Source organism: Gallinula chloropus (assembly GCF_964237585.1).
Source record: "Gallinula chloropus genome assembly, chromosome: 3".
NCBI lineage: Eukaryota > Metazoa > Chordata > Aves > Gruiformes > Rallidae > Gallinula > Gallinula chloropus.
The window spans coordinates 13225222-13247672 of record NC_140087.1 but is presented as its reverse complement, the minus strand read 5'-3'; the positions used below and the strand labels follow the sequence as shown (position 1 = coordinate 13247672).

Here is a 22451-nt window from a genome sequence, read left to right as displayed (position 1 = left end):
AACAGTCATCAGCTTATTTTCCACAGATCTTTAAAAACTGGAATAGTCAGGACATTACTCCAGCCCACGCTTTGCAGTCTACCACCCCTGGTCTTGCAGCATGGCACAGCCCTTCTTCCACACTGTCCCTTGCCCCTTAAGAAAGTCAAGTTGCTGAGTCCCAGCATGATCCAACCACCAATCTCTCTCTTATCTCCATCCTTCACACTGTACAGTCCTGCCTCAACTTACTGGTCACAAATAAGATCCTTTCTGTCCTGGGTACGTATTAGTCTGTATCTACTAGCACAGCTATCCTCTTCCCAGCCTGCTGTTCCTCTGTTGGTCTGCAGCATGGTTGGTAGCTGCCTGTTAGGGCACGCTTTGGGAAGAGGCAGGTTGTTATAATCAGGATATGTTTTGCTGTGAGGATACAGTGAGCCAAACTGACTTAATGCCCTCTGTTCTGCTGACTTGCTGAACCATCTGTGTGAAACGCCATTGTTCAGCGTCTGCTTGTGGCTTCAGGAGTTGCCCACAGTGTTAGCCGTTTCTCTGTTTACTGGCAAGATCTCAGCCACTCTTATTTTCTCACATCAAGCTGGGATGCAAGAATGCAGGTGAAACACTTTCTCAGTATTTTCCTGCTGGTGTTTTTCGCCACTGTCCCATGTAAAGGTTAAGATCAGCTTTCCAGAGATGAGTGTGAAGGGTCTGCAGTAAGAAAACATGACTGTCGCCCCAAATTTATATAGAAGAAGGGAAAGGTGCATGTGCAGAGAGTGATCTTGCTACACCTGAATTAGAGGAGCGCAATCTCTGCCTAATTTCTTAACTTATATACAGTCTCTTGGGATGGTAGAAAGTGCAGAGAAAAGCTTTATATAGCTAAACCACCTCCTGGCATAGGGGATTGTCATTCCCATGCATGGGGGTGTACGGAGGAGTACAGAAACGAAGCTTGTAGACATCATAGCTCTATTTTCCGAGTCTGCCCTGCTGCAGTTGCTTCTGTAAATGTGGTTAACGACACGAGAAAGGTGTAGTAAATCTGGAGGAAACTGTGGTTTAGTTTTAGGTGAAATAACTCTACCATTGAGTCAGTGCTTTCTACCAGAGTACATTTTCAGTATTTGAAAAATGCAACAGACTGTGTGGGTTGTACACTGAACCTCCCTGTGCTTTTGTACTTCCACCTGTGTTTATGGGATGATCTACGCTGAAATTGTCTGATTTTTAGATTTGTCAGGGTAGAACTGTGTTCCAGTATATTCAGTGTGCTTTAGAAAATGAGTGAATTGTAGTCCTGCTGTGCTTTGTCCTCACCATCGAACTCATGGCAGAGATGCCAGACAGAAGAGAACTCAACCATGTTCATGGTGCATGTTTCAGTGCATTTATATCCCTTGTGGAACATGGTAGTGTTCATGGATTTCCTGGTGGCCCACACGTTTTCTTTTCCCTCTCCTTTTTTCCTTTGCCAGAATCAGGGCATGGAGGGAGGCCTAGGACTATGTGTCGCATCTTTTTCCAGGTAATAAAAGACGAGCTGCCAAAAAGGTTTTGAACTCTGCCTGGGAGGTTTGGGTTTATACCAGAAAGGAGACTAAAAAATACTCATCTGTGTGGACACTATGGAAGTACGAAGCTTACTGTTGTCATGAACTTTTCAGTGGAAGATGTACACCATGTCCACAGCCTCACTGTGCTGGTTTTCTCTCCTGTTGGGAAGTTTTGCACTTGACACTTTACCAAAATTATTTGATGTCAGAGTGCCTTGGAGAGCCTGTTCATCTGCACCTGAGGCCCCTGTGTCATGGTAGAAAAGTGGGGGGAAGACTCTTCCCAGTGACAATAAAAAGAGGATAATTTACCCTGTTTAGTGGTTGCATAAAAGATCATGTCCGTTTGTTCCTAGTTTTTAGAAAGAGCCTTTGGGCTTCTGCAGAACTGTCTTATAACAGACTGTAGAGTGTTCACAACAGATTATAGGGTGGTTTTGGCTGTCTGAAGTGACTGAGTTTGCCTTAGGGTAGAGCAGCTCCATGGCAAGTGGGGGATCAAAGGTTGGCATGGTCAGCTGGTAGCAAGGGAACACTTGTGAGGAGGAACCTTGGAGGGGTCAGACCTTTGAGATGATGCTTCTCAATGGGTGGACTTCAGAGGCTGTTAGGGTATTATAAAGTGTCTGGGATTAACAGTGTGGTTTCAGGAGATCACTGAGGTGATGTAAGTGATAAGTTGACACAGAGCTGCACAGGACAGTGCTATCTGCCATGGCTGCACACCTGCATGGCTGCTTTTGAGGTGTGCTGGTGTGTTTTTGACTCTGCATAGATTCGGGGAGCAGAAACATAGCAGAAAGCCTGACCTTACCAAGAAGTAGTAAACAGTTTTCTTCCTGAGTCAACATGAGACTGAGGTGGGGGAAGAGGAACCGTCCCTTTGAGTTGACTGAACTGGGTTTTAAAACTGTCTCTCGTGCCTAGCTTGACTGATGAGAAAATACTTAAACTAAGAAATGAGAGGAGAGGCCAACCTAATTTTCATGCCTGGTATGAAAGCACAGAAGAAGGAAAATTGGGTAAAGGAGAATTGTGCATGCAGTAATAGAAACAGTCGATGCAAAGGAGCAAAGGAAGGACAAAAGATAGTAGTAGAAGACAAGTTGTGTAGGTTCTACACTAATGAAAAATTACACCTACTATAGTGAGCAAAGATGGTGAGGTCAGGGAGGAAAAGCAAATGAGATGTTTATTGTCTGTGCTCTTTTCATTAGTACACAGAACTAGAACAGCTGGTGCTGAATGTGTAACCAGATATAGAGACAGCAGAAACATGTTCAAATAGCGTTCATGGTCTGAACACAAATACTGAAAATTATGCAGAAAATTACTAAGGTGTTGTGAAAGAAGTAGTGCCATGTGAGGAAACAAACAGCACGGATGCAGTAGGATCTGTTTCATCGGTACCACTGTGGGGAAGAATTATGAAAGACCTGTTGTGGACTTGTACTGGAGGGTTTGTGTAGACAGGGCAATAACAGTATTATGAGAAGGGGAATGTTAGTAGGAATAGTAATATTATATGTGGGTTATGTAGTAAGCCAGATCTATATTTAAGCAGATTATGATTATTTTGTGTTTCCGTATATGACAGTCAGTAGCTTTCTGAGAGTAATTCAGGACAGAAGTTGTATTTTTTTGGACTTGGAAGGAATTGCTGACCTTAGAGAAAACCTGATTGTTTAAAAAATGAATGCAAAACACAAAGTGGTTTACTTTGGTTTAAGTTAAATGGGATGATAAAAGATGGGGCTTTTTTAAGGTGAACAGTTAAATTAGACGAACTGGGTAGTGAACATAGATTTGCTGAAGTACTGAAAACTTAAATGGAGAAAATGTTCAAAGGAGTCACTTCTTGGAAGTTTTGCTGAAACAAGAACTGAAAGTAGTGCACTGAGTTAGAATTTATGTAAAGTTCTTAAGAGTTAAAGCAGTTAGTAGAAGTTTCTTACGTAAGTAAGAAGAAATTCTTCTGTTGAATAGAGAGGGTGGTTTTGAAGTAGAGATAGCCTTTTGTTCAAAAGCTAAATAAATATCTCTGCACACTTCTCAGTAAGAAGAGTAACAGTGTGGGGACAGTGACAGAATGATGAATGGGAGCAGGGTTATGACCGTGACTACGGTTGAGGTGGAAATTCAAGACAGAAACAAATTCCAAGTAAATAAGGATGTGAAATTGCAGTGTACTGGCTGCATTGTGGTAACTGCTTACGTACCGGTGCTTTCCCTACCGTAAAGTCATTTGCAACAGCTCACCCTATGTATTAAATGTTGTATATGTGTAGTGTGTGTGACTCTTGCCTGAGAGTTGAAGTGCAAGTCTTTGAACAATAGAATGGTTTATAGCTTTATTTTTAAAACAAAGTTAATATATATAATGCTGAGCTTAAAAAATATGAGACTTTAGGGTTCTTTCTTTTAAGTAATATATTAAGGAACACATTCTGATCTCAGAAGTTGCAGATTCCACTGAGTACACCCTGGAACTTATTGAACCTTTCTGTGAACAGTTTTAGCTTGCTGGAAAAACAAAAATCTATCCCTGTTTCCTCTTCCTCTTATCCTTCCCCTCTTTTTAAAGCTGAGTTTGTTTCCTGTCAGATTAGTGAGTTAAATTGGCTTACGGGGAGGACCAAGAAGTGCCAGATTTGGTGCAAGATAAGCCTATAGGAGCAGGAAAAAGCCCTTAAGGTCAGTGGGAGCAGCGGTGAGTTATCTTTGTGAGTGCCCAGCCTTCAAATTTTGTTAGTGCTGCAGAGCTACGTGCTGCTGTTGGAGGGGCTGTTGTTTGATGCAGTGGGGTTTCTGTTTGTTTTAGCATTCTGCCTGCAAAAATACATGATCTTCACAAATGCAAAATGAACTTCTGGTGGACAGCAAAAGTCCTTGCAGAAGGACTTATATCATGCAACTGATACTACTTTGCAGCTCTTTCCCCAACATTTGAGGTGCCCAACAGTTAAATTCCGGGTTTGACCTAATGCAGGGAAGAGCACTAGTACAGATCCAGTGTAAATTGTTTTACTTCTGTGTGTTCTTGTTCAGTACGCTTGTACTCAGAGGCTGCTGGCTCTTGACAGAACTGTACCAGGTTGTTTTGGAGAGGATTTGATTTCCTTCATGTCTTGGTTTAGTAGTAGATAATTTTGGAGGGAAAACTGTTTTCTTACTTTGGGAAACTTGGCATACTGGTGGCACCTGGTCATTGTAATGAACAATCAATCAATCATTACATAAAAAAGAGAAATAAGAGGTACAGAAAATAAACTATCTAAGCAGAATACTGCTGAATAACCACCACCATCACCCCCCCCCAAAAAGAAAAAAGAATTAATGTCTGCAACAGCAGCTGCTCACAGCCTGTACTAGAAATGGCAAAGTTGTTGTGGGAAGATGCTTACTGGGACCCTGTTCTCTGTTCCTTCCCTACACAGTAATAAAAGTAATGCACATGTATCAGAGGTGATTGGGACCCTGTAATGAGCCTTAATTCTGAACTTCCTTTCTTTGTGGAGCCCAGTGAGAATTGCACATATTCCCTGGAAATGGTACTTTACTTTGGGACCATTTTGCTAATACACTTCATATTTGTTATGTTTTGATTTTTGTTTCATAGTAGCTTTCCAAGAGCTTGTGATTGTGGATTTTTCCACTCTTTTTTTTCTTTTTTTTTTTTTTTTTTCTCTTCTTTGCTTCTTTTTGTTGTAGTTGTTGCTGATATCCATATGAAATTGCCAGCATTTTGGACCAAGCTGGCGCTTGTGACAAAAATGTGTGAGACTTCATGTAATAGGGTAAAATACCAAGAAATAATAGGATGCCTAGAAAGAAAATAGAAATGGCTCTGTCAAGTTAAAAAAGAAAAAAAGAATGTAGTCTGAAATCACTGTATTGACTGCTGGTAAAAATAACAGCAAAGCTTCTGACAGCTGAAAGAGAGAGAAAGGAGGAAAAGCATGTTGCTTTTAAGTTCTTCCCTTTGTTCATTGGCGGTGTGCCCATGCACCTCATTCAGGGCTGGAGAAATGGTTCACTGACTTGAAACTCTGGCTGCTTTTAATTGTGTGGGTTTTATTTGTTTAAGTAATGTGAGGAAAATACTGAGCCAGGTCTCTCAACATTAAATAATCAACTTCACAGGCGTTATGTGTGTAACTCGTCAAACAAGAGGGGTTCAGGTTTTAAATTTGTTTTGCTGGTTTCCAAATGCCGTTTTTTCACTATGGCTTTGAATTGTTATTGCACCCTCAGAGGATCTCCCCCTGACCTGGCTGACAGCACAGTAGTATACATTTACACGATGCATCAGACGGCACCAAATCCATCTTTAACATTGAAAAGCTGTTGAGGTGTATTCCAGGGGAGTACTCTGCAAGTAATTTGGAGTGGGTTTTTTCAACCTTTTATGTTGTTAAATGTGCTCGAAAAAACAAACATGCAAAAAAGCACACTTGCATGATAGGTGATTTGGGAAAACATAATTGTTTCGTTACTTCAGCTTTTAAATACATTTTAAAATCCCTCTTGTAAATACAGTGCTTTGTTTGGAAGGAAAAATTATGTTGCTAAAAGTGAAATGAGAAAAGTAAAACATTCTAGAGTATTAATAATGCCCTGGTTTGGGTTGTGTTTAAAAGAAGTACCTCTTTCTTTTCACGTAAAGTCAAACACATAATGTACGTATCAGGTGCGTGTATTTTGTAGCAGTGAAACTCAGAAAAACGCCTAAGTCTTGCTGAGACTTAGCTATGTCTTCATTAAGTTGCAATTAAACAAAAAGGCAAAAGTATCCATGTCATGTTCAGTACTACTGAGAAATAGGGCATATGTTTATCTGCTTGTGGTTCCCCTTGTGATTAGCACCTATCTCTGTTGTCGTGATTGTCTGGTTTTGGGACATTTAACTGTATGTTTTAGTTTGGGACAAGATACATGCTGTGCACTTCTTTAAACAAGACTTTCCCTGGTGGCTGCTGAAGGCTGAGGAGTTGTGGATGCGCCTAGGGATGCGTTCACACTACAGGCAGAATCTGTTGTTTCATTGATGAGTGGTGGTGTCACTTTTGGGTGTATTCTGAACTTGGATGTTCCTCAATCGTTACAAAAATCCCCTTAATGCTGTACAGGCATTTCAAAGTGGAAATACTTGCTTGAAATAATACTGCCTTCCTGGGTGGTTTGTTCCATTGGCTTACATAGAATTACTGTCTTTCTTTTTCATGCCTTAAATCTTCATTTCCAAAACCAGCCAAGCTTATGATTCAGGGAACAGATACTATGTTTTTCATGTGCCTGTACCCCATACCAACCCCTGCTTTTTAAATAGTGTTCAACCAGCAAAGGGAACTGCACTACTCTGGGCTTCTGTGTTTAATTCTTCTCATTTCTCCTCACATCTGGATGGAGTTTCCTTGCAGCAGCTTGGGCCTGCTGCCTCCTGTCCTGTTTGTTTCTGCATGTCCTTGTGAAGAGACCAGCTCCCTGTGATTGTGTACGGACTGTGAACTCTGTAGGGATCAGTTCTTGTGCTCTGCTAAAACAGTGTCTTGGTACTGCAGACCTCCTGTACCCATGATGTGAATTCCATGTCAGGAATTGCCATCTGATTTGAAGGTGCTCCCTGGTTGCACCTGTGGGGTAGTAGATGTGACTTAGACTCAAGCATCAGTCAGCTATTTTTGATATGATTGAGTGGGATGGTAACTGCAGTGAAGATTCCCTTCTTGATCCCACGGTTTGACCAAGTGAATGCTGGAGAACGGAGTAAGAATCAGTCAGGGCATGTTTTTCTCTTTGTGATGAAGAGTTCATGAGCAAAAGAAGAAAACACATTTAGCAACTCTCCCTCAAAACCTATGAGTGTTTGGAAATTGATGGATTTTGTAATATTCTCTGTGAGTCCAAGTGATCTCTTCATGTAATGTGGAACTTCGAAAACATTTAGTGCAACCAGTGTTTATCATTTAATCTTTCCCCCACCAATTGTGTCACTTACATTAATGATCATTTTATTCAAGAGTTTCATTTGTCAATTCTGTCCTGGGATGTAGACTCACTATGGTACATAATTTATTAAGAATCCAGATGAAAATTTCATTGCATCCAAACTGTTGGTGAGCTCCCATTGACTTCAGCTTGTCCAAGATTTTGCTGCTACAGTTTAATATCAAAAGCCTTACTGTTACTTTTTTCACTTGCCCTGATGATGATAATTTCCTTTTCTGTGAATGAAAATACAAATTCATATCTAAATCCCACTGACTAGATTGTTGGGGTAGTGAACAGAAATTTAGCAGATCACTAAGGATGTCTGAATTGCCCGTTTCAGTGGGCTTGGTTCAGAGTGCCTTCCTCCTGCCCCTCGTGCTCATATCTTTGCTCAATTTGCAGAGCAGCAGAGCCATGTCCCTCATATCAGGAGTAAAAATTAATATAATTTTGGTCATGAACAAATTAGTTCTGAAGCAAACATTTGCTCTCTTTCCATTTTGTTAAAAAAGGCTTTTCAGTTCCTGCTGCCTGTTCAACAGGACTTCTAAGAACACAGCATTTTGTCTGCTTCTTTCATCTATAGCATTCATCACAGAAAAGGAAAATGTTACCTCATTTTTCTTGATACTGGAAACAGGTTCTTGTTACTTGTTCAGTGTTGAAAAGTATTTTCAGTGTATCCAGGACTGTAATTTGTAGTATCATCTGCTATAGCTCACACAGAGGAAACTGTTATTCAACCTGTATATATTCTAGGATAGTAGACAGGATAATTTGTCCTGTTGTTTATGAATGTAAATACTGTTTTTGAGGCAATGGTAACCAAGAGTATTTTTCCTATTTACAGAGCAAGCTTTACATGGAAGGATTTAGAAGCCTAAAAGAAGGAGAACCAGTGGAATTTACTTTTAAGAAATCTTCCAAAGGCCTTGAATCAATACGGGTAACAGGCCCTGGTGGGAGCCCCTGTTTAGGAAGTGAAAGACGACCCAAAGGGAAGACAGTACAAAAAAGAAAACCAAAGGGAGATAGGTAATTACCTTACTTTACTATTCCCTCTTTCACCCCCCCCTTTTTTTTTCTTTGCAAGTTCTTTTTGAAATTATATTTTGAGCATTTATTAATTTGTGTAAGGAAACCCTTATGTTTAAATTTGGCATTTACATGTAGCCTGTTAATTTGGTTAAACTTATTAAGCTGTATCTGTACAAGTACATAAATCATCACTTAGTTGGTTTTATTTGAGAAAGTTTTACTAAATTAGAGGGAGCATGCAAAGGAATGTAATGTTGTTTAGACTGAGAAGAGAAATCAGTCAGAATACAGGTGAAATAAAGTCATGTTTAGGTGAGGATTGTGCATGCTAAAGAGACTATTGTGTGCAGTGGGGTTTTAAACTGTGCATCAGTAGTTTTATACAGAAGAAAGTGTAGGTGGTGCAGTCAGGGTTGAGATGTACATAACTTGATTAATTATATTTTTACTTAGTGAACAGAGTATCACGTGTTCCCAGAAGTTTTAATGCCTGGTGGTCTGAAGAACTGTTCTAACAGTGTTTTACAAATTCCAGGTTAGTCTTGAGAGTTGTATTTCTTTGTACACAAGTGCATCAGCCTGACTTGCACTGTTTCACTTTACTTTCTGCCTCTGATGGCTTGAAGAAGTTCCTGTAGTGCTCTTCACTAGAAAGTCACCTGCACCTAGTTCCCCAAGGGCAACCTTCCTACCCCAAAGGTCTGGTATTTAGGCGAATCTCTATTTTTTCCTCATGGTATTGCCTAGCCCAGTAGCTGTAATGACTGAGATCAAGGGGAACATTTAGTCTGTGAACATCCAAACAGATGAGTTTTGCCTGCAGTATTTTCTGTATGGCATGACTGAGAGGTGGTTTTCTGCCACTGAGGATTCTGAAGCAAAGAGTGGCTTGGGAAAGGAGGAGTCACCTGAAAAGGCAGTGTAGCCCAGCCTCAAAAAATTGGGGGATTGAAGCCTTTGCTGGCTACAGATGAACTCCACTTGTCCTGACCTCTGTTTAAAAGGCACTTTTCCTGCGCTTCCACCCTCCCCCCCACCTCTTCCTTTTTTAAAATTAAGGACTGGAGACAACATGATAGCTGTCCCTCTTTCACCTTCTTTGTAAAAGCTAAAGGCCATGAACAAAATTTATTGCTGCTCTAACAGATCAGAGTCCATAACCACAACAAGGAGAGACTTTGTAAGCTGCACAAAGCTGCTTTTTGATTGCTCACCATATCTGGCCTTTCAGAGTTGAGTTGCATGCAGTGGCTGTGAAAAATCTTTTTTTTTTTTTTTTTTTTAGCCTTTTTTTTCCTTTTAGGCTTCCAATATGGTTCTTTCTTACACCATTGGTTTTCCACGGACTGTAGTTACTGATCTGTTGAGGGTATTAGCATTACAGTTGTTACTGGTATTTCACCAGAGTCATGCAATCGTGATACTGTTGTCCCGTTTGTTACACATGTGTATGAAGGAAGACAGTCCTCACTTCAAAAAACTTGACATTTAAATGGCAGGTTGTATGTAGACCAGGAGAAACTACATGTTTAAGGAGAGAGGGATTTCAATAAACGTAATTATCTGTAGTGCACAGTGTAGTCAGTGCAGAGGAAGTAATACTTGCAGAGTGCAATTCATCTCATCCCAGGGAAACACCTAAAATACTGGGGTTGAATCTGGCCTTGTGGCTGTTTCTCTTTAGGGACTTGTAGGGAAGTGTCTACAGCATTGGAACTAGACTCCCTTTGTAGTCTCTGAAGTTAGGTGAGACGGTTTCTACTTTCAGTGATGTTTTTTTTAATAGATAAAGCATAGAAAAAGTTGGAACAGATACACCCTGAGGAACAGTGCAGAGGGGTGATCCGTAAGACAATGTACCCTTTCGTGTTCACTTGCTTTTAAAGAAGGAAAACTCCAAAATTAAATTTCATTAATTTGAATATGAAAGCAAGGGCAAAAACATCTACCCACTTCTGTCTCAAAATTCTTATGCCTAAGTCATAAGACATCAAAAAAGTCTGAAATTTTAAATGTCTGAAGTAGCACTGACATGACTCAGTGAGGAGCAGTGTCTTTGCTTGAAGGAAAAATAGTTTTGATTTAAATGCCTAGCCAATAAAAAAAGTGCATCCCCAGCACATGTAGTGAAGAATTTGTTGAAGATTGCTGTGAGATTGTTACTGAAGGTTGTGCTCTGAGAGCTGCCTCCATTTATGAAAGCTAATGCCCCATACATTATCTGTGTAGCAGCGTGAGGGCCAAGCCTCACTGCATCTTTTTAAATGGATCCTATTTGAAAGCATCCCGTGAGTCAATGTTGTAAGCAGGATTTAAGGCAGAAGGGAAGACTAACAGAGGTAGAGATAGGAAAAGTGGGGAGAAATGAGAGGGAAAAGCAGCAATACGTGTGGGAGGGTAGGGAAATCTTGTCACTGAGGTTACCAAATAATGGTGCTTTTCGGTAAATTTTGTGGTGCTCCCAGAATATTACTTGGAGTTCTTGCAATTTGTAGAGTGTTGTTGTGGGGACCTGGCTATGATAGGATATCCCCTTCAGCATATCTGTGGGCCACAGGGTGGAAAGGCTTTGTAGTTGCTGTCAGTGATATTTGCCACTTTGGCATCTCTCTCAGCCAGCACCCAAACATGTGCCGGTATGAGGAAGGGAAAGTCTTTTGTGGGCTGTGTGAAAGAAATGAAGCTGTGGCTGTAGGCAGCCTGCAGGCTTTAGGATCCCAACCTTTGAGCTATTGTAGTATCCATGTGTCTTACCTATATATTTTTTCACAGTAATGGTGTAGGTGGTAGTAGTTACCTGGGCTGGAGGGGAAGTTTCTGAACGACACAGAGCTGGGATTTGCACCAGAGAGGTGCTGGGTTCAGAAGTGGTTCTATGGCAGGGATGCACAGTGGCAGCTCTTGGGGCTACTGGTCTCTACTGAAGTAAGCCAGGGGATGAACTTGCAATGCTTTACGGTGTGGCAGGTTCCAGCTGCCTTCTAGGAACTCCTACCACATGCCAAACACAGTGTGTTTTGCTCAACTTCAACAGTGAGCTGAGGCAGAAGCGCACTATGCTGCTCTCTGGGAATGACTGCAGGGAGCTGATGCAGAGAAGAGAAAGTACTCTGAATTCAAACCTTAATCACCAGCTCAGTAACTTGTAGACAAGTCTGTGAAATCTTGATTTAGAGTAGAATAAATGAAATCAGAACTTTACCCACCATCTCAGAGTAAGGTTTGGAGGAGGGAGAAGGAAGGGAGGAAAAAAATTCTCTTTTTTCTTTTAAACAAACCTCCCAGTGTTTTGATGTGAGCTAAAGTACAACTGGGTAAAGGACCATTTTACTAGTTGCAAATTTTTATTTAATATTACTGGAATACATTTCTACAGTTGGGAAAATATTCTTTAGCACAGTATATATTTAAACAAATTTGACTCACAGACCTCTGGCACAGTATTTAAAAAGGTGATGCATGATGCTCACAGGACTAGAAACCAGAGTTTTCTTTGGGACCTAGAGGTATTATCCAGCTTGAAGTGTCTATAGAGCTGTATCTACTCGACTTGGCACTTGCTTCACATGGAACATTTCAAGGGAGATGGGGAGGTTGATGACTTTTCTTTTGTGGTTTTGAAATATTTACACAAAAATGAAAGCAATAAAATAAAGTAAGAAGAAATAAGGAAAAAATAATTAAGGTTATAGCTCCATCTCCCAGTTCTAATTTATGGTGTCTCAGTCCTGTGCTACCCTCTGTAACATCACACCTGTTGCAGAGAGGCTTTCTAGCACAGGTGACCTGTGTCAGTAAATGGTTTGGATTTAATCATAGAATCGTAGGGATTGGAAGGGACCTCGAGAGCTCAGTTTCCATTCTTCCCGTATCTCAAGCATAGGGCATTTTCATGGCCGTTTGCATTTTCTCTGCTTCACAGTGATTGTTGAGTGTTTAGTTCCTCTTTCCAATGATGTTTCAGACCCTTCTCTAGGCTCACGGATTGCAAAGACCATTGCAGTCTTATGTAAAGGCTGTCTTGTGAAATGAGGTCTCTCTGGCCTACCTTCCTCTTTCCAACAGGAGCATGTATTTAGGGGAGAGACTTTAACCAATGGGTATAACTTTCCATCTCTGGCAAGAAGGCATTTAGGTATTTCTTCAGTTATCACTACCTAATCTGCAAAAGACAATTAAATGACTTGTTCAGTGTCTGAGTTGCTGGCTACAACGTCCTCTTGGATCCTGAAGTAAAATTTGAGGCTATTTGTGCAGCTTTGTGTAGTTAATAATTTGCACACTTAGACTATAGGCTAGGAAGGGAAATAAACACCAGTCTGAGATGTGCTTTCTTATATGATCTTATGATTGATATTTGCTGACTGTGCCATAATAAGCCACTAAACTGGAATGACCTGCTCATAACAGGAGCAGCAGATCACTGCTAGATTAAAAATAAAAAGCAGCTTTGCACTACTCCACTACTTTAAGCAGGTTGCCTCTTTGATGGACTGCAGTCATTAGGGACAAAGCTTTCCATATTTGCTCTTTTTTTTCAGGCTGACAGCTTTTTGGAAAGTTTGGCAACAGTTCAGGTTTTTCCAAGAGTAGGATAAAACCAGAGGGCTTTCTTAACAGGATTAAAAATCAGGTAACTTTTAAAAATAGCTGCCACTTGGTGCTGTGGATCAGAAGCTTGAAAGCTGGCTTGGAGATGGATCTCTAGGGTAGGGGGTTAATCTTTCCTCCTTTTTGTGCAGACCCATCCACTTCAAAGTTAGAAGCACCTGAAAAGTGTTACTGTGTATATTCATTAGACAATATGTTAAAATCTCAACATTGTCCATCTGTGTTTAAGGGAGCTCAGCAGCCACAGCCTCTGTGCATGCCAAACACACAGTGTACTTCCAGGACTTGGTCTGTCCAGCCTGGTGGGAGCAGAATCAGATCTCCAGGACTGGGTGATGTCTTCATCAAAAGATAAAAGGAAGGCAGCTTAAGGGAGGAAAGAAAAAACAGCTGTGCTGACAGGTGTGTGTAGTGCCCAGTACCTATAGACAGTGCACTATTGGACATGATTTCATCTCCAGCCTGTGGTGTAGCTAAACTTCAGCCTTCTGCAAATGCCACGTGTGCAGCTATGGTAAAGTGCCCCAGAGTAAGAACACAAGCAGGAAAGCCTTGCCTCTCAAAAGACAGCAAGTCATAGCCAGCCTAGCTTCTCTCTCCAAATGCAGCACATGGCATGGAGAGTTGCCTTCCTCAAGCAGGGTGCCAAGCTGAAAGATCAGGACTTGAATGTGTGAGCTAGGTGTAGAAATGGCTGCAGTTGTGCATAACTGTATGTATAATAATAGAATTAAAGGGTTTGTCTTTCAGGTGATGTGGAGGAAATTCTATTCCAAATTTCAAGTGTAGAGACCATTGTTTAATTTGCAAAGCCAAGTGCCCATAGTTAGATGGAGCCACAAAGCTTAATTTAATCCCTTAACAGCTGCACTGCTGCTGTGAGACCAAGGTCAGTTACAGTTATTTTGGGGTACCCAGGCACACTGTTGTATGCTGGGTGGTGATATGGGGCAATTTCTCATTCTCTTGAATGGCTGTTTTCTGGTTTCACACAATTTAACTACCAAGTTCATTGCAAGGCAACTTGAAAGGAAGGGCTCTTTTCACATCCCGTGGCGCTGGTGAACTTGCACAGCCAGACAGGGTTTCAGCCTGTTCACTCAGGTGCAGGCAGGAGTTGGGTTTTGCAGTTAGGTGTACAAATCCAACAGAAGACACAAGAATACGTGCTTCCTTTCTGACAGAGGTACCTCCTGTTACAGCTGTTTGTGTGCTTCAAGTGAGTGCAGATTTCTGTGCTACGGCAAGAATTGGAAGCCCAGTGGCAGTGATAACACTAAGTGGTGTCTAAGCCTAGTTCTTCTCTTTGCAAGCTTGTATTACGAACAGAGTGGAGCCTGAATAAAGTTTTCTTTTGTTTTCCATTTGTATGCATAGATAGTTAAGAAGAGATAGGCCTCAAATTTTTCACAGTGTTTATAATTACAAAGCCAAATTTATGCTACTGTAAGCAGATACAAGTCTGAAAGTGTACAAGGAACAGATGAAGTGAGTAGGAAGGTGTCGTTTTTATGCAGCCTCATGTAGAGTAAAGCTGTCCCTGCACAGCAGATGGGTTTCTGAAGTGCATACTCTGTTTTTGGAATGCAGAATATTTTTCTTTAATCAGATATCTTCTCAGGCCTTGTGTTTTCTTATTATTTCACCCTATTTCATCCAGCTCTTCCTCATTACAGTGAAGCATACAGCATATATGCAGGTCTTTACTGTTGTGTGCCTAATGATCATAGTGGATAGAGCAGTAATCGTTCCCCATTATCATAGAATCATAGGGGTTGGAAGGGACCTCGAGAGATCATCGGGTCCAACCCCCCTGCCAAAGCAGCTCCCCAGCTCATATTGCACAGATAGGCGTCCAGATGAGTCTGGAATAACTCCAGAGAAGGAGACTCCACCACCCCCCTGGGCAGCCTGTCCCAGGGCTCTGTCACCCTCACTGTGAAAAAGTTCTTCTGCATGTTGGTGTGGAACTCCCTGTGCTCCAACTTGCAGCCATTGCCCCTTGTCCTGTCCCCACAGAGCACTGAAAAGGGGCTGGCCAATTCCCCCTGCATCCCGTACTTCAGATATTGATAAACATTAATAAGATCCCCCCTTAGTCTTCTCTAGGCTGAACAGTCCCAGCTCACTCAGCCTTTCCTCATAGGGGAGATGCTCCAGGCCCTTAATCATCTTCGTAGCCCTCCTCTGGACTCTCCAGGAGATCCCTGTCTTTTATACCAGGGAGCCCAGAACTAGCAAGGAATCTCAAGGATTCCTGTCTCAAGGAATTTGGAAGCAACGTTACTCAATTTAACATAGGTTATGCAGAATTTCAGTAGAATGTATGTTGAAAGTATTTCGGTAAACAATTTACAAAACATCTTCCTAATATAACTAGCATCTCCTTCCTTAATTAAAATATCTCTCTCACTGTTTAATTTCTTACTACTGTACTAATATGGTAGTTTTAAGTAAACAAGAGTAAACCAGAAAAAAAAATATTCATACTTTTTCAGAGCCCAGCTCAGCCAATACTTAAGCCTGTGGTTTGAAAGTTGTGGGGAACACAACGTTGTTTGGAAAGATCTCTCTGATTGTGGAAATACCTTTTAAGTCGATGATGACCCTGACAACAGTCTGTGCTGCCTTTTGCTCATGTGACGCACTATAGCTATCAGTGAGCTGGCAACAGAACTGTTCACAGAATGAACTGTCTTTCAAAAAGATGCACACAGCCTGGGCTATATATTACTACAAAAATGTGCAGTGTAAATAATTAAACCTCAAATCGCTTTTATTTTAGGGAAACAGTTGCATATCCTTGCTTTTCTTGATGTGTTGCACTCCAGCATCACCTAGCAAACCTAGTCAAACCAATATATAACACTAAGGAAAGAGTATAGTAGTGATTCCAGGTGACGGAAACATTTGCTCTGCATCTTGGCCTGTTGAAAAAGATACCAAGAACTTGAAAGTCTGAGAAAACTGGATTACAGCATAGCGGCTAAATCAGCTATTCCAAAAGCATTGTTTTCCACTTAGTTATTGTTGATGAATCTGAAGCTTTTCAGATAAAAGTTCTGGAGCCCTTTAACTTCAAATTAATAAAGTCTGTGAAGTAATAGAATTCTAAATTGCTACAGCTGTTTCTTTTATTAGCTGTGGCTTCATGTTTCTGTCCTTGACACTTCAAGATCAAACCTACTTAAATATGAATCATTTAAAAATGCGAATTTACTTCATTATCTTATTTTGTCAAGGAGCTCAGCAGCTCATTATATAATAGGAATGTGTCACAGAGGTAGTCATCTGTGTAGTGGTGGTACAGGCACGCTACTGCTGTTCCCACTGTGCGCACCTACAGCGTGCTAGAGCACTCCTCAAGCATGTAATAAAGCAGGGGTTATGTCCTGAAAGAAATCATGGCTTTAAGGGCATATTTACACCAGGAAAGGTAGGTGTATTTTAGAAAAAAATACTGGTTTAAGCCTCTCCAGAACAATGTGACATCCTCCATCTGTAAGTAGCAGTTCCTTCTTCTGTTTTTGGGATGCTGTTCAGAGAAGAGGTGGTAGAATTCAAATAGAAATGCTCCTGTGATGTCCATGATCCCTCAGGCAGGGCAACAGGAAAGTATTTCAAGGACAAAGTATAGGGAGAATATTAGGAAGGAGCAGGAATACGAAAACAAACGTGGGTGAGATCAGGAAGTGTGGAAGAGCCTGAATCCCCTCTGGCACAAAGAGGGATTGAATCAAAGTTTCCTCCGTTTTGAAAGACTGCCTCAAGTCAAGAGCTAATGCATGAGGAGCTGAAGTCCTGCTTTGCAGGCCTGCAGTCCCTGAGGTGATTCCAGCAGATCTGGGAGGGCTGATCTGAAATGGGACTCTTCACAGTAGTCTACTGACAGTGTGCTTCTCATTTACTGGGTGACAAATGTGACACATCTGGAGTTTGTTTTGCAGAACCACCAAACACTCCTAGCTGTAACAGTTGCTCAGTTTGAGCTTTGCCCTAAACATATCAGGTGCTATAAAATAGTAAATGCTCCATAGACTCTACTGTTTCAAATTTGGCACCTAGAATGAGGCTGCTCTGGAAATGGATTTTAGCTTTATTCCTGTACTCCAGAATCTTGTGCATTTCACTGAGACCAGATGCATCTCTCAATTTCAAAGAGCCATTGCAAAGTAATTCAGTTTTGCAACGCTTGATGAGCTCTTGGTGAGCCCCCCCAAAGTCTGTGCTTCTGTATGGTGTTCAATAGCTGGATTTAGTGGTGAGTCCAAGCGTTGAATTGAGTAGGCTGAATAAGAAGCATGCAGCAAGGATTTTATATCTCACACAGCAGACGAGAAAAGGCCATGTAGGAGAACTCGCCTGTCTGTTCACAGGCTGTTACTACGGTGTCAATTGTCTCCTCCTCTTCTGAATGCTGAATTTGTAGGTAATGGGTAGAAATTAGCCCCAGCGCTCCTCTGACTGGCAGCTCTGCTTGGAGGTTTGGATTGGTTTGCCTTTGAAACCATACTGTGACACTGTAGGAAGAGGGTGAAGAGGCTGCTTCCCCGGAATAAATTGCACATACATGTGCAAGAGAGAACAAAGGTGGCTGTGGCCGAGCTGGAGGAATAGCGGGCTCAGGCCGGCGTTATTAATGGAGTAGAGGGAGCTGGGTTTGCTCAGTAACAGACCCATGGAACGGTTAAGGAGGAAAGAGCTGTGAAGGGTCGCTATGAAATATGGGAATGAGCTAAACAATTTCTTTTCTTTGATCTCCATTCATTTATAATGTTACTGGTGTTGAGTCTCCTGGCACTACAGCTTTTACAACAAACAGTTGAAGGTATAAAAATTGATGTAAATTGCGCTGGTCTTGTGCTGGATGGCTTTCTTTAGCCTAGAAGTTACTTGGAGTTTTACTCTTTTTGCTGTTGGACAGTTTAAATGCTAAGCATTTCATTTACTTCAGTCAGCTCTGAAAACAATAGCAAACCACAGACTGCTTTTACTTCATTGTCTGCAATTAATGTTGCAACAGCCTTTGCATCAAAGTTTAACCAGAACGCTTTGATTTCCTCAATGATAAATGGGCATCTTTTGACCAGTATAAAAAGCTGAAATAGTCCAATGTTCAGATCTGCTAATGTTTAAAGTTAGTAGCTCTGCCTTTCTGTTGTGCTAAACTAATAATGTACAACAAGACAATAGAGTGCGCGTGTGTCCATCTGTGCGTGATGAGCCGAGCTGATCTGTATAAAACTATGCAGTGTTTCTTCTTCTGTCAATGGGAGGGAATCATCAGTAGCTGGCAGTAGGATTAGAAATTTCATCTAGCTCAGATGTAAGCAAAAGACTATTTGTTTACCCTTTTAAGGCTTTTATTTATGTTCTTTTTCAGTAGTTGGTGTAAATCACTTAATTCTAGTAAGTATATGAAAAATCGTTACTTTCCCGTTGATCAGGGAAATCATTTTTTCCTGGTTTTGTGCTTTGATTATTTTTTTTTTTGGAGAATCATGGTTAGCTGCTCACATAATTAACGCTGGGAATATGTGCCTACATCTCCTGTTAATAATTACTTAAAATGTGTGAAGCACTTAAGTTTTCTACGGCAAAAAAAGAACCCACAGTGTGTTTTAATTTACTTTTTCTTAAACAGTTCAGTGGGATTTGAGGTTATTAAATGTGGGAGTATCATTAATCACTTTAAGAATTTTGTCCTTAGGTACATTGTGTAACATAGAAATTTTACTTGGGGCTCAGAAATTATTTGATCAAATTGTTTCTTCTTGTTATCCCCGTATTTCAAACTCACTGGACCCTCATGAAGTTATCTTTCTCTTTTACAATCCATACGTTTCATTTATGAATAGAAACATCTGGCATTTTTTTTAAATGAGAGCTGTATGCTCATTGACCAAACAAGCAGCTGGGAATCTGGTGTGTGGCTGATTATGGCAAGAAAATAAGGTAGCAGTCTCTCAAATAATCAGTAAAATTTGTATAAACTGGTGCTGTTTCATATTCTGAGTTAGGTAATCTCCTTCTTTCTCCCTGACAAGAAAACAAACCTTGTTTAATAATGCCTTATGTGCAGAAACGCTGCTTTCGAATGTAGAGATTAGAAACATTTAAAGCCTACGTATCTGCAGCTAAAGATGCCGCCTCTTAATTCTCTCCTGTCTAGAGCTTTCCCTTTTTGTGGCTGAAGCTCAGTCATTGTTCTGTGTCGATGCCATTGGTTTTATTTATTTTTGAATCCTGTAGAAATGAATTCACACTGTTTAGATCAAATCTTTTTAGAATATTCCCGAATGTAAGGTATCAACAAGTTTATATTCTACACAGCCTGTGGAGCTGGATTTTGGAATTTGCTTTTTTAGTGGTTCTTTTGTGGAAGAGAAATCTTTCAGGCATGAATTGATAGTCCAGATCTTTTGAGGTCTGCCTGTGCTAACCTATGACCCCTGTTCTTAGGAGGTCAACATCTGAGGGCAGGAGATTAAGGCAGTTAAAAGATTGGAATGGGAACTGGAATGGAAAAATTAGCCAGCACATTTTGGGTGGAAAACATCAAAGTCATCAAACAATTTGCTTATTTTAAACTCAGTTTAAGGGTAACAAGCTAATTGTACTGTGTTTGTTGATGCAAGCAATTTATATTATTTGAGGACATTAACACTGAATTTATTTTTTTTTAATTGGGGAAACATAATGCCTGTTCAGTATAGACATGCTATGTATTTGTATATTGAATGCTTTTGCACAGCATCTTTTAGGATAATAATTTGGGATATGGTTATATAGCCTGTATGCACATCACCAGCTCTATTTCTTGGAAGCAGCAGTAATAAGTATTGTGGAACCTGAATCTCAGTTGTGGTCTGCTGAGACCCCTCACTCATTGGAGAATACAAGTGCTCTCAGTACATGGGAAAAATAATTCCCATTTTAAAATTTCCTGACTGATGCTTAAAAACATTTTTAAGCATCTCTTTCTGTTACATCTTTTCAAATGTGAATTCTTTTCCGATGCGAAGTTGTCACCAAGGAATGTTCTTCCATAGATTCTAAATCAATTTAAAAGAAAACAGCACACTCTGTCTGCTCTTCATAGTTTGAAATTCATTAGTATGTGTTTTTAGAAGAAGGAGGACTTCATCTTTCATCCATACAATCGATTTCAAAGATGACATCACCTAGAAAAAGACACCTTCCCACATCTGAAAATGATGCAAGTTCAAGGATTTCTGTAAGCAATCACATTTTTGTCTTGCTTAAAGTGCAAATAAAAGTGCTTTCAGTATCTCACATGCAAAAGTCGGACTAGTGTTTTTGTATGCAAACCCACCTAGCAGGAGGGAAGATGGGAAGTTATGGATACCTCGCAGCTCAGGCTCTGGGTGCATGGATTCTGATACTTGTTCTATAGGTATGGCTACTGATAAAGTACTGTAAAATACAGCTGAACTCAGGTAGACAGTCTAACCTCTGCACTGTGTTGCTGTTCTTTCGATAGTGAAGGATATGAGATTTAACCCCCTTTGCAAGCTTATAACTTTCCAAGGTATTCCTCTGAAAGGCTAAACCACTCCTTTTTGCAGCTTTTAGCCCTGACTTGCACGTGAAGGGAAATTGAGCAAAGTGGCAGTACCATTTCTACCTTCGTGGAGGGAAAAGAAGGGAAAGCAGGAGGAGCTGTGGTGGACTGCAGCTGTCCTTGGACCGCTCCCAGGGCTGCAGCCACCGCTCCGCTTCCTTCCTGCCGTTTTGCTGGGGTGGCTGGAGAAGCTCTGCCAGCTGCAAGGGCTGCCGCGGCCGGGTGCGCTCTGCGTCCCCAGTGGTGCTGCCACAACTCTCAGGGGTACCACAGGCGTTGGGGGAACGGAGCGTTTGAAGCAGCAGGACCAACCCTGTGAAGTGTGTTGTATCTAGGAGATCCATTCCCTGTTTGAATTCTTGGGGTGCAAAATGGGGTAGGTGCTGATCAGCCATCTTGTGATTCTTGCTTGTCAGCCCTCTCAGTGGATAAATAAATGGGTAGGATCGGTAGGTGGTGAGCTAATTCTGTTTTACAGGACAGCATTGGTTACCCACTTGTGAGAACACATGAATCATTGTGAAGGAACAGAGGACTTGTTAATTAATAAAGGCAAAAAAGTTAAGCAACTCCAAAGATAGTGTGCCTGACGTGACTTAAGATAACTTTGTTTGCCTAAGCCCTTTCCATACCCTCCCTCTGTTCTGTCTGTTTAGATAGTAAACTCTTCAGTGCAGAATTAGGTTCCTTCTTAGTCCATACAGTAATTAAAATCATTGCTGGTTTTTGTTACAATGGCAATTGTGATTCTTGGCTATTTGAATTATTAGAGAGCAGTGATACAGACAGACATGTTTTAATCTGGAAGACCCGCTCCTCAGGACTTTTGTTGGAGGTATACATCTTCTTGTTTCATGATGTTTGGTGAATCAAACAATCCATCCACAACCCTGCTTTTCTTAACTACCTTTTGCCCACCCTTTATAAAAAAATAACCTGAGATTTACAGATTGAAAACTGCACTGCTGGAAAGTAGAGTGCTGGAGGCTTTTCATCCCTTAATTGTTTGCTGCATTAGTTCTAAAAGTATTAAGAATTGCCTCCAAGTTTTGTGTGCATAGCTTGCAGGGCAGAGGAGACTGCTTGGTGAGAATTTATAGTACAATTTTTGGGTGACATAGAAATTACAGAAATTATATTTGACTTAGTGGTGAAGCCCTACTTTGTTTTTGCTTGATCAGATACATAGGTAGAGAATATATCCGCCGTTCCCTCACGTGCTCTTTTTGCAACAAAAAAATTGCTCCCAAGCTGGACAAAACTGAGCAGAATTCCTGCAAATGGCATTTTCAGGCTTATGTGCTTGGGAGGTTGAATTTTGTGGCAATGCAGCTGTGACAGCTGGATATCTATAAAGTAGAATTTTCCACTTTACAGGGACAGAAATGTGTTTGGGTTAGAGCTCAGACACTGTTTAATTTAGGGTTAAATGTACTACCTTGCTTTGCTAACAGCTCTGCTTTTGAAGATGGGCCGAAGGACTGATAAGAAGCATGCTTGGCTAAAAACTATCCTTGGAGAAGAGCTGGAAGACTGATAAAGAGTGGCAGGTGCAAGGGCTGGGGGATGTTCAGAGAGGAATGAAGTCAACAAAAATCGGCAGTAACTAGGGGAAAGGTAAAGGTGGCAGGGGGAGTTTGGGACCACTCACCCAATTAAAGGACTATGCAAACGACACCCCCACA

The 22451-nt window shown here is 41.0% G+C and overlaps 1 protein-coding gene across 3 annotated transcripts in view; it reads left to right on the top strand.

The window, feature by feature from the left end:
- Nucleotides 1-22451, top strand: part of LIN28B (lin-28 homolog B) — a gene marked incomplete at both ends in the record, with an annotated part of 85332 nt that overhangs the window by 38427 nt on the left and 24454 nt on the right. For all 3 annotated transcript variants that reach the window (XM_084261565.1, XM_084261563.1, XM_084261564.1), the window contains one exon: nucleotides 8383-8567. In XM_084261565.1, the coding sequence (XP_084117691.1) occupies nucleotides 8383-8567 (185 nt within the window). The remainder of the gene's footprint in view (nucleotides 1-8382; nucleotides 8568-22451) is intronic.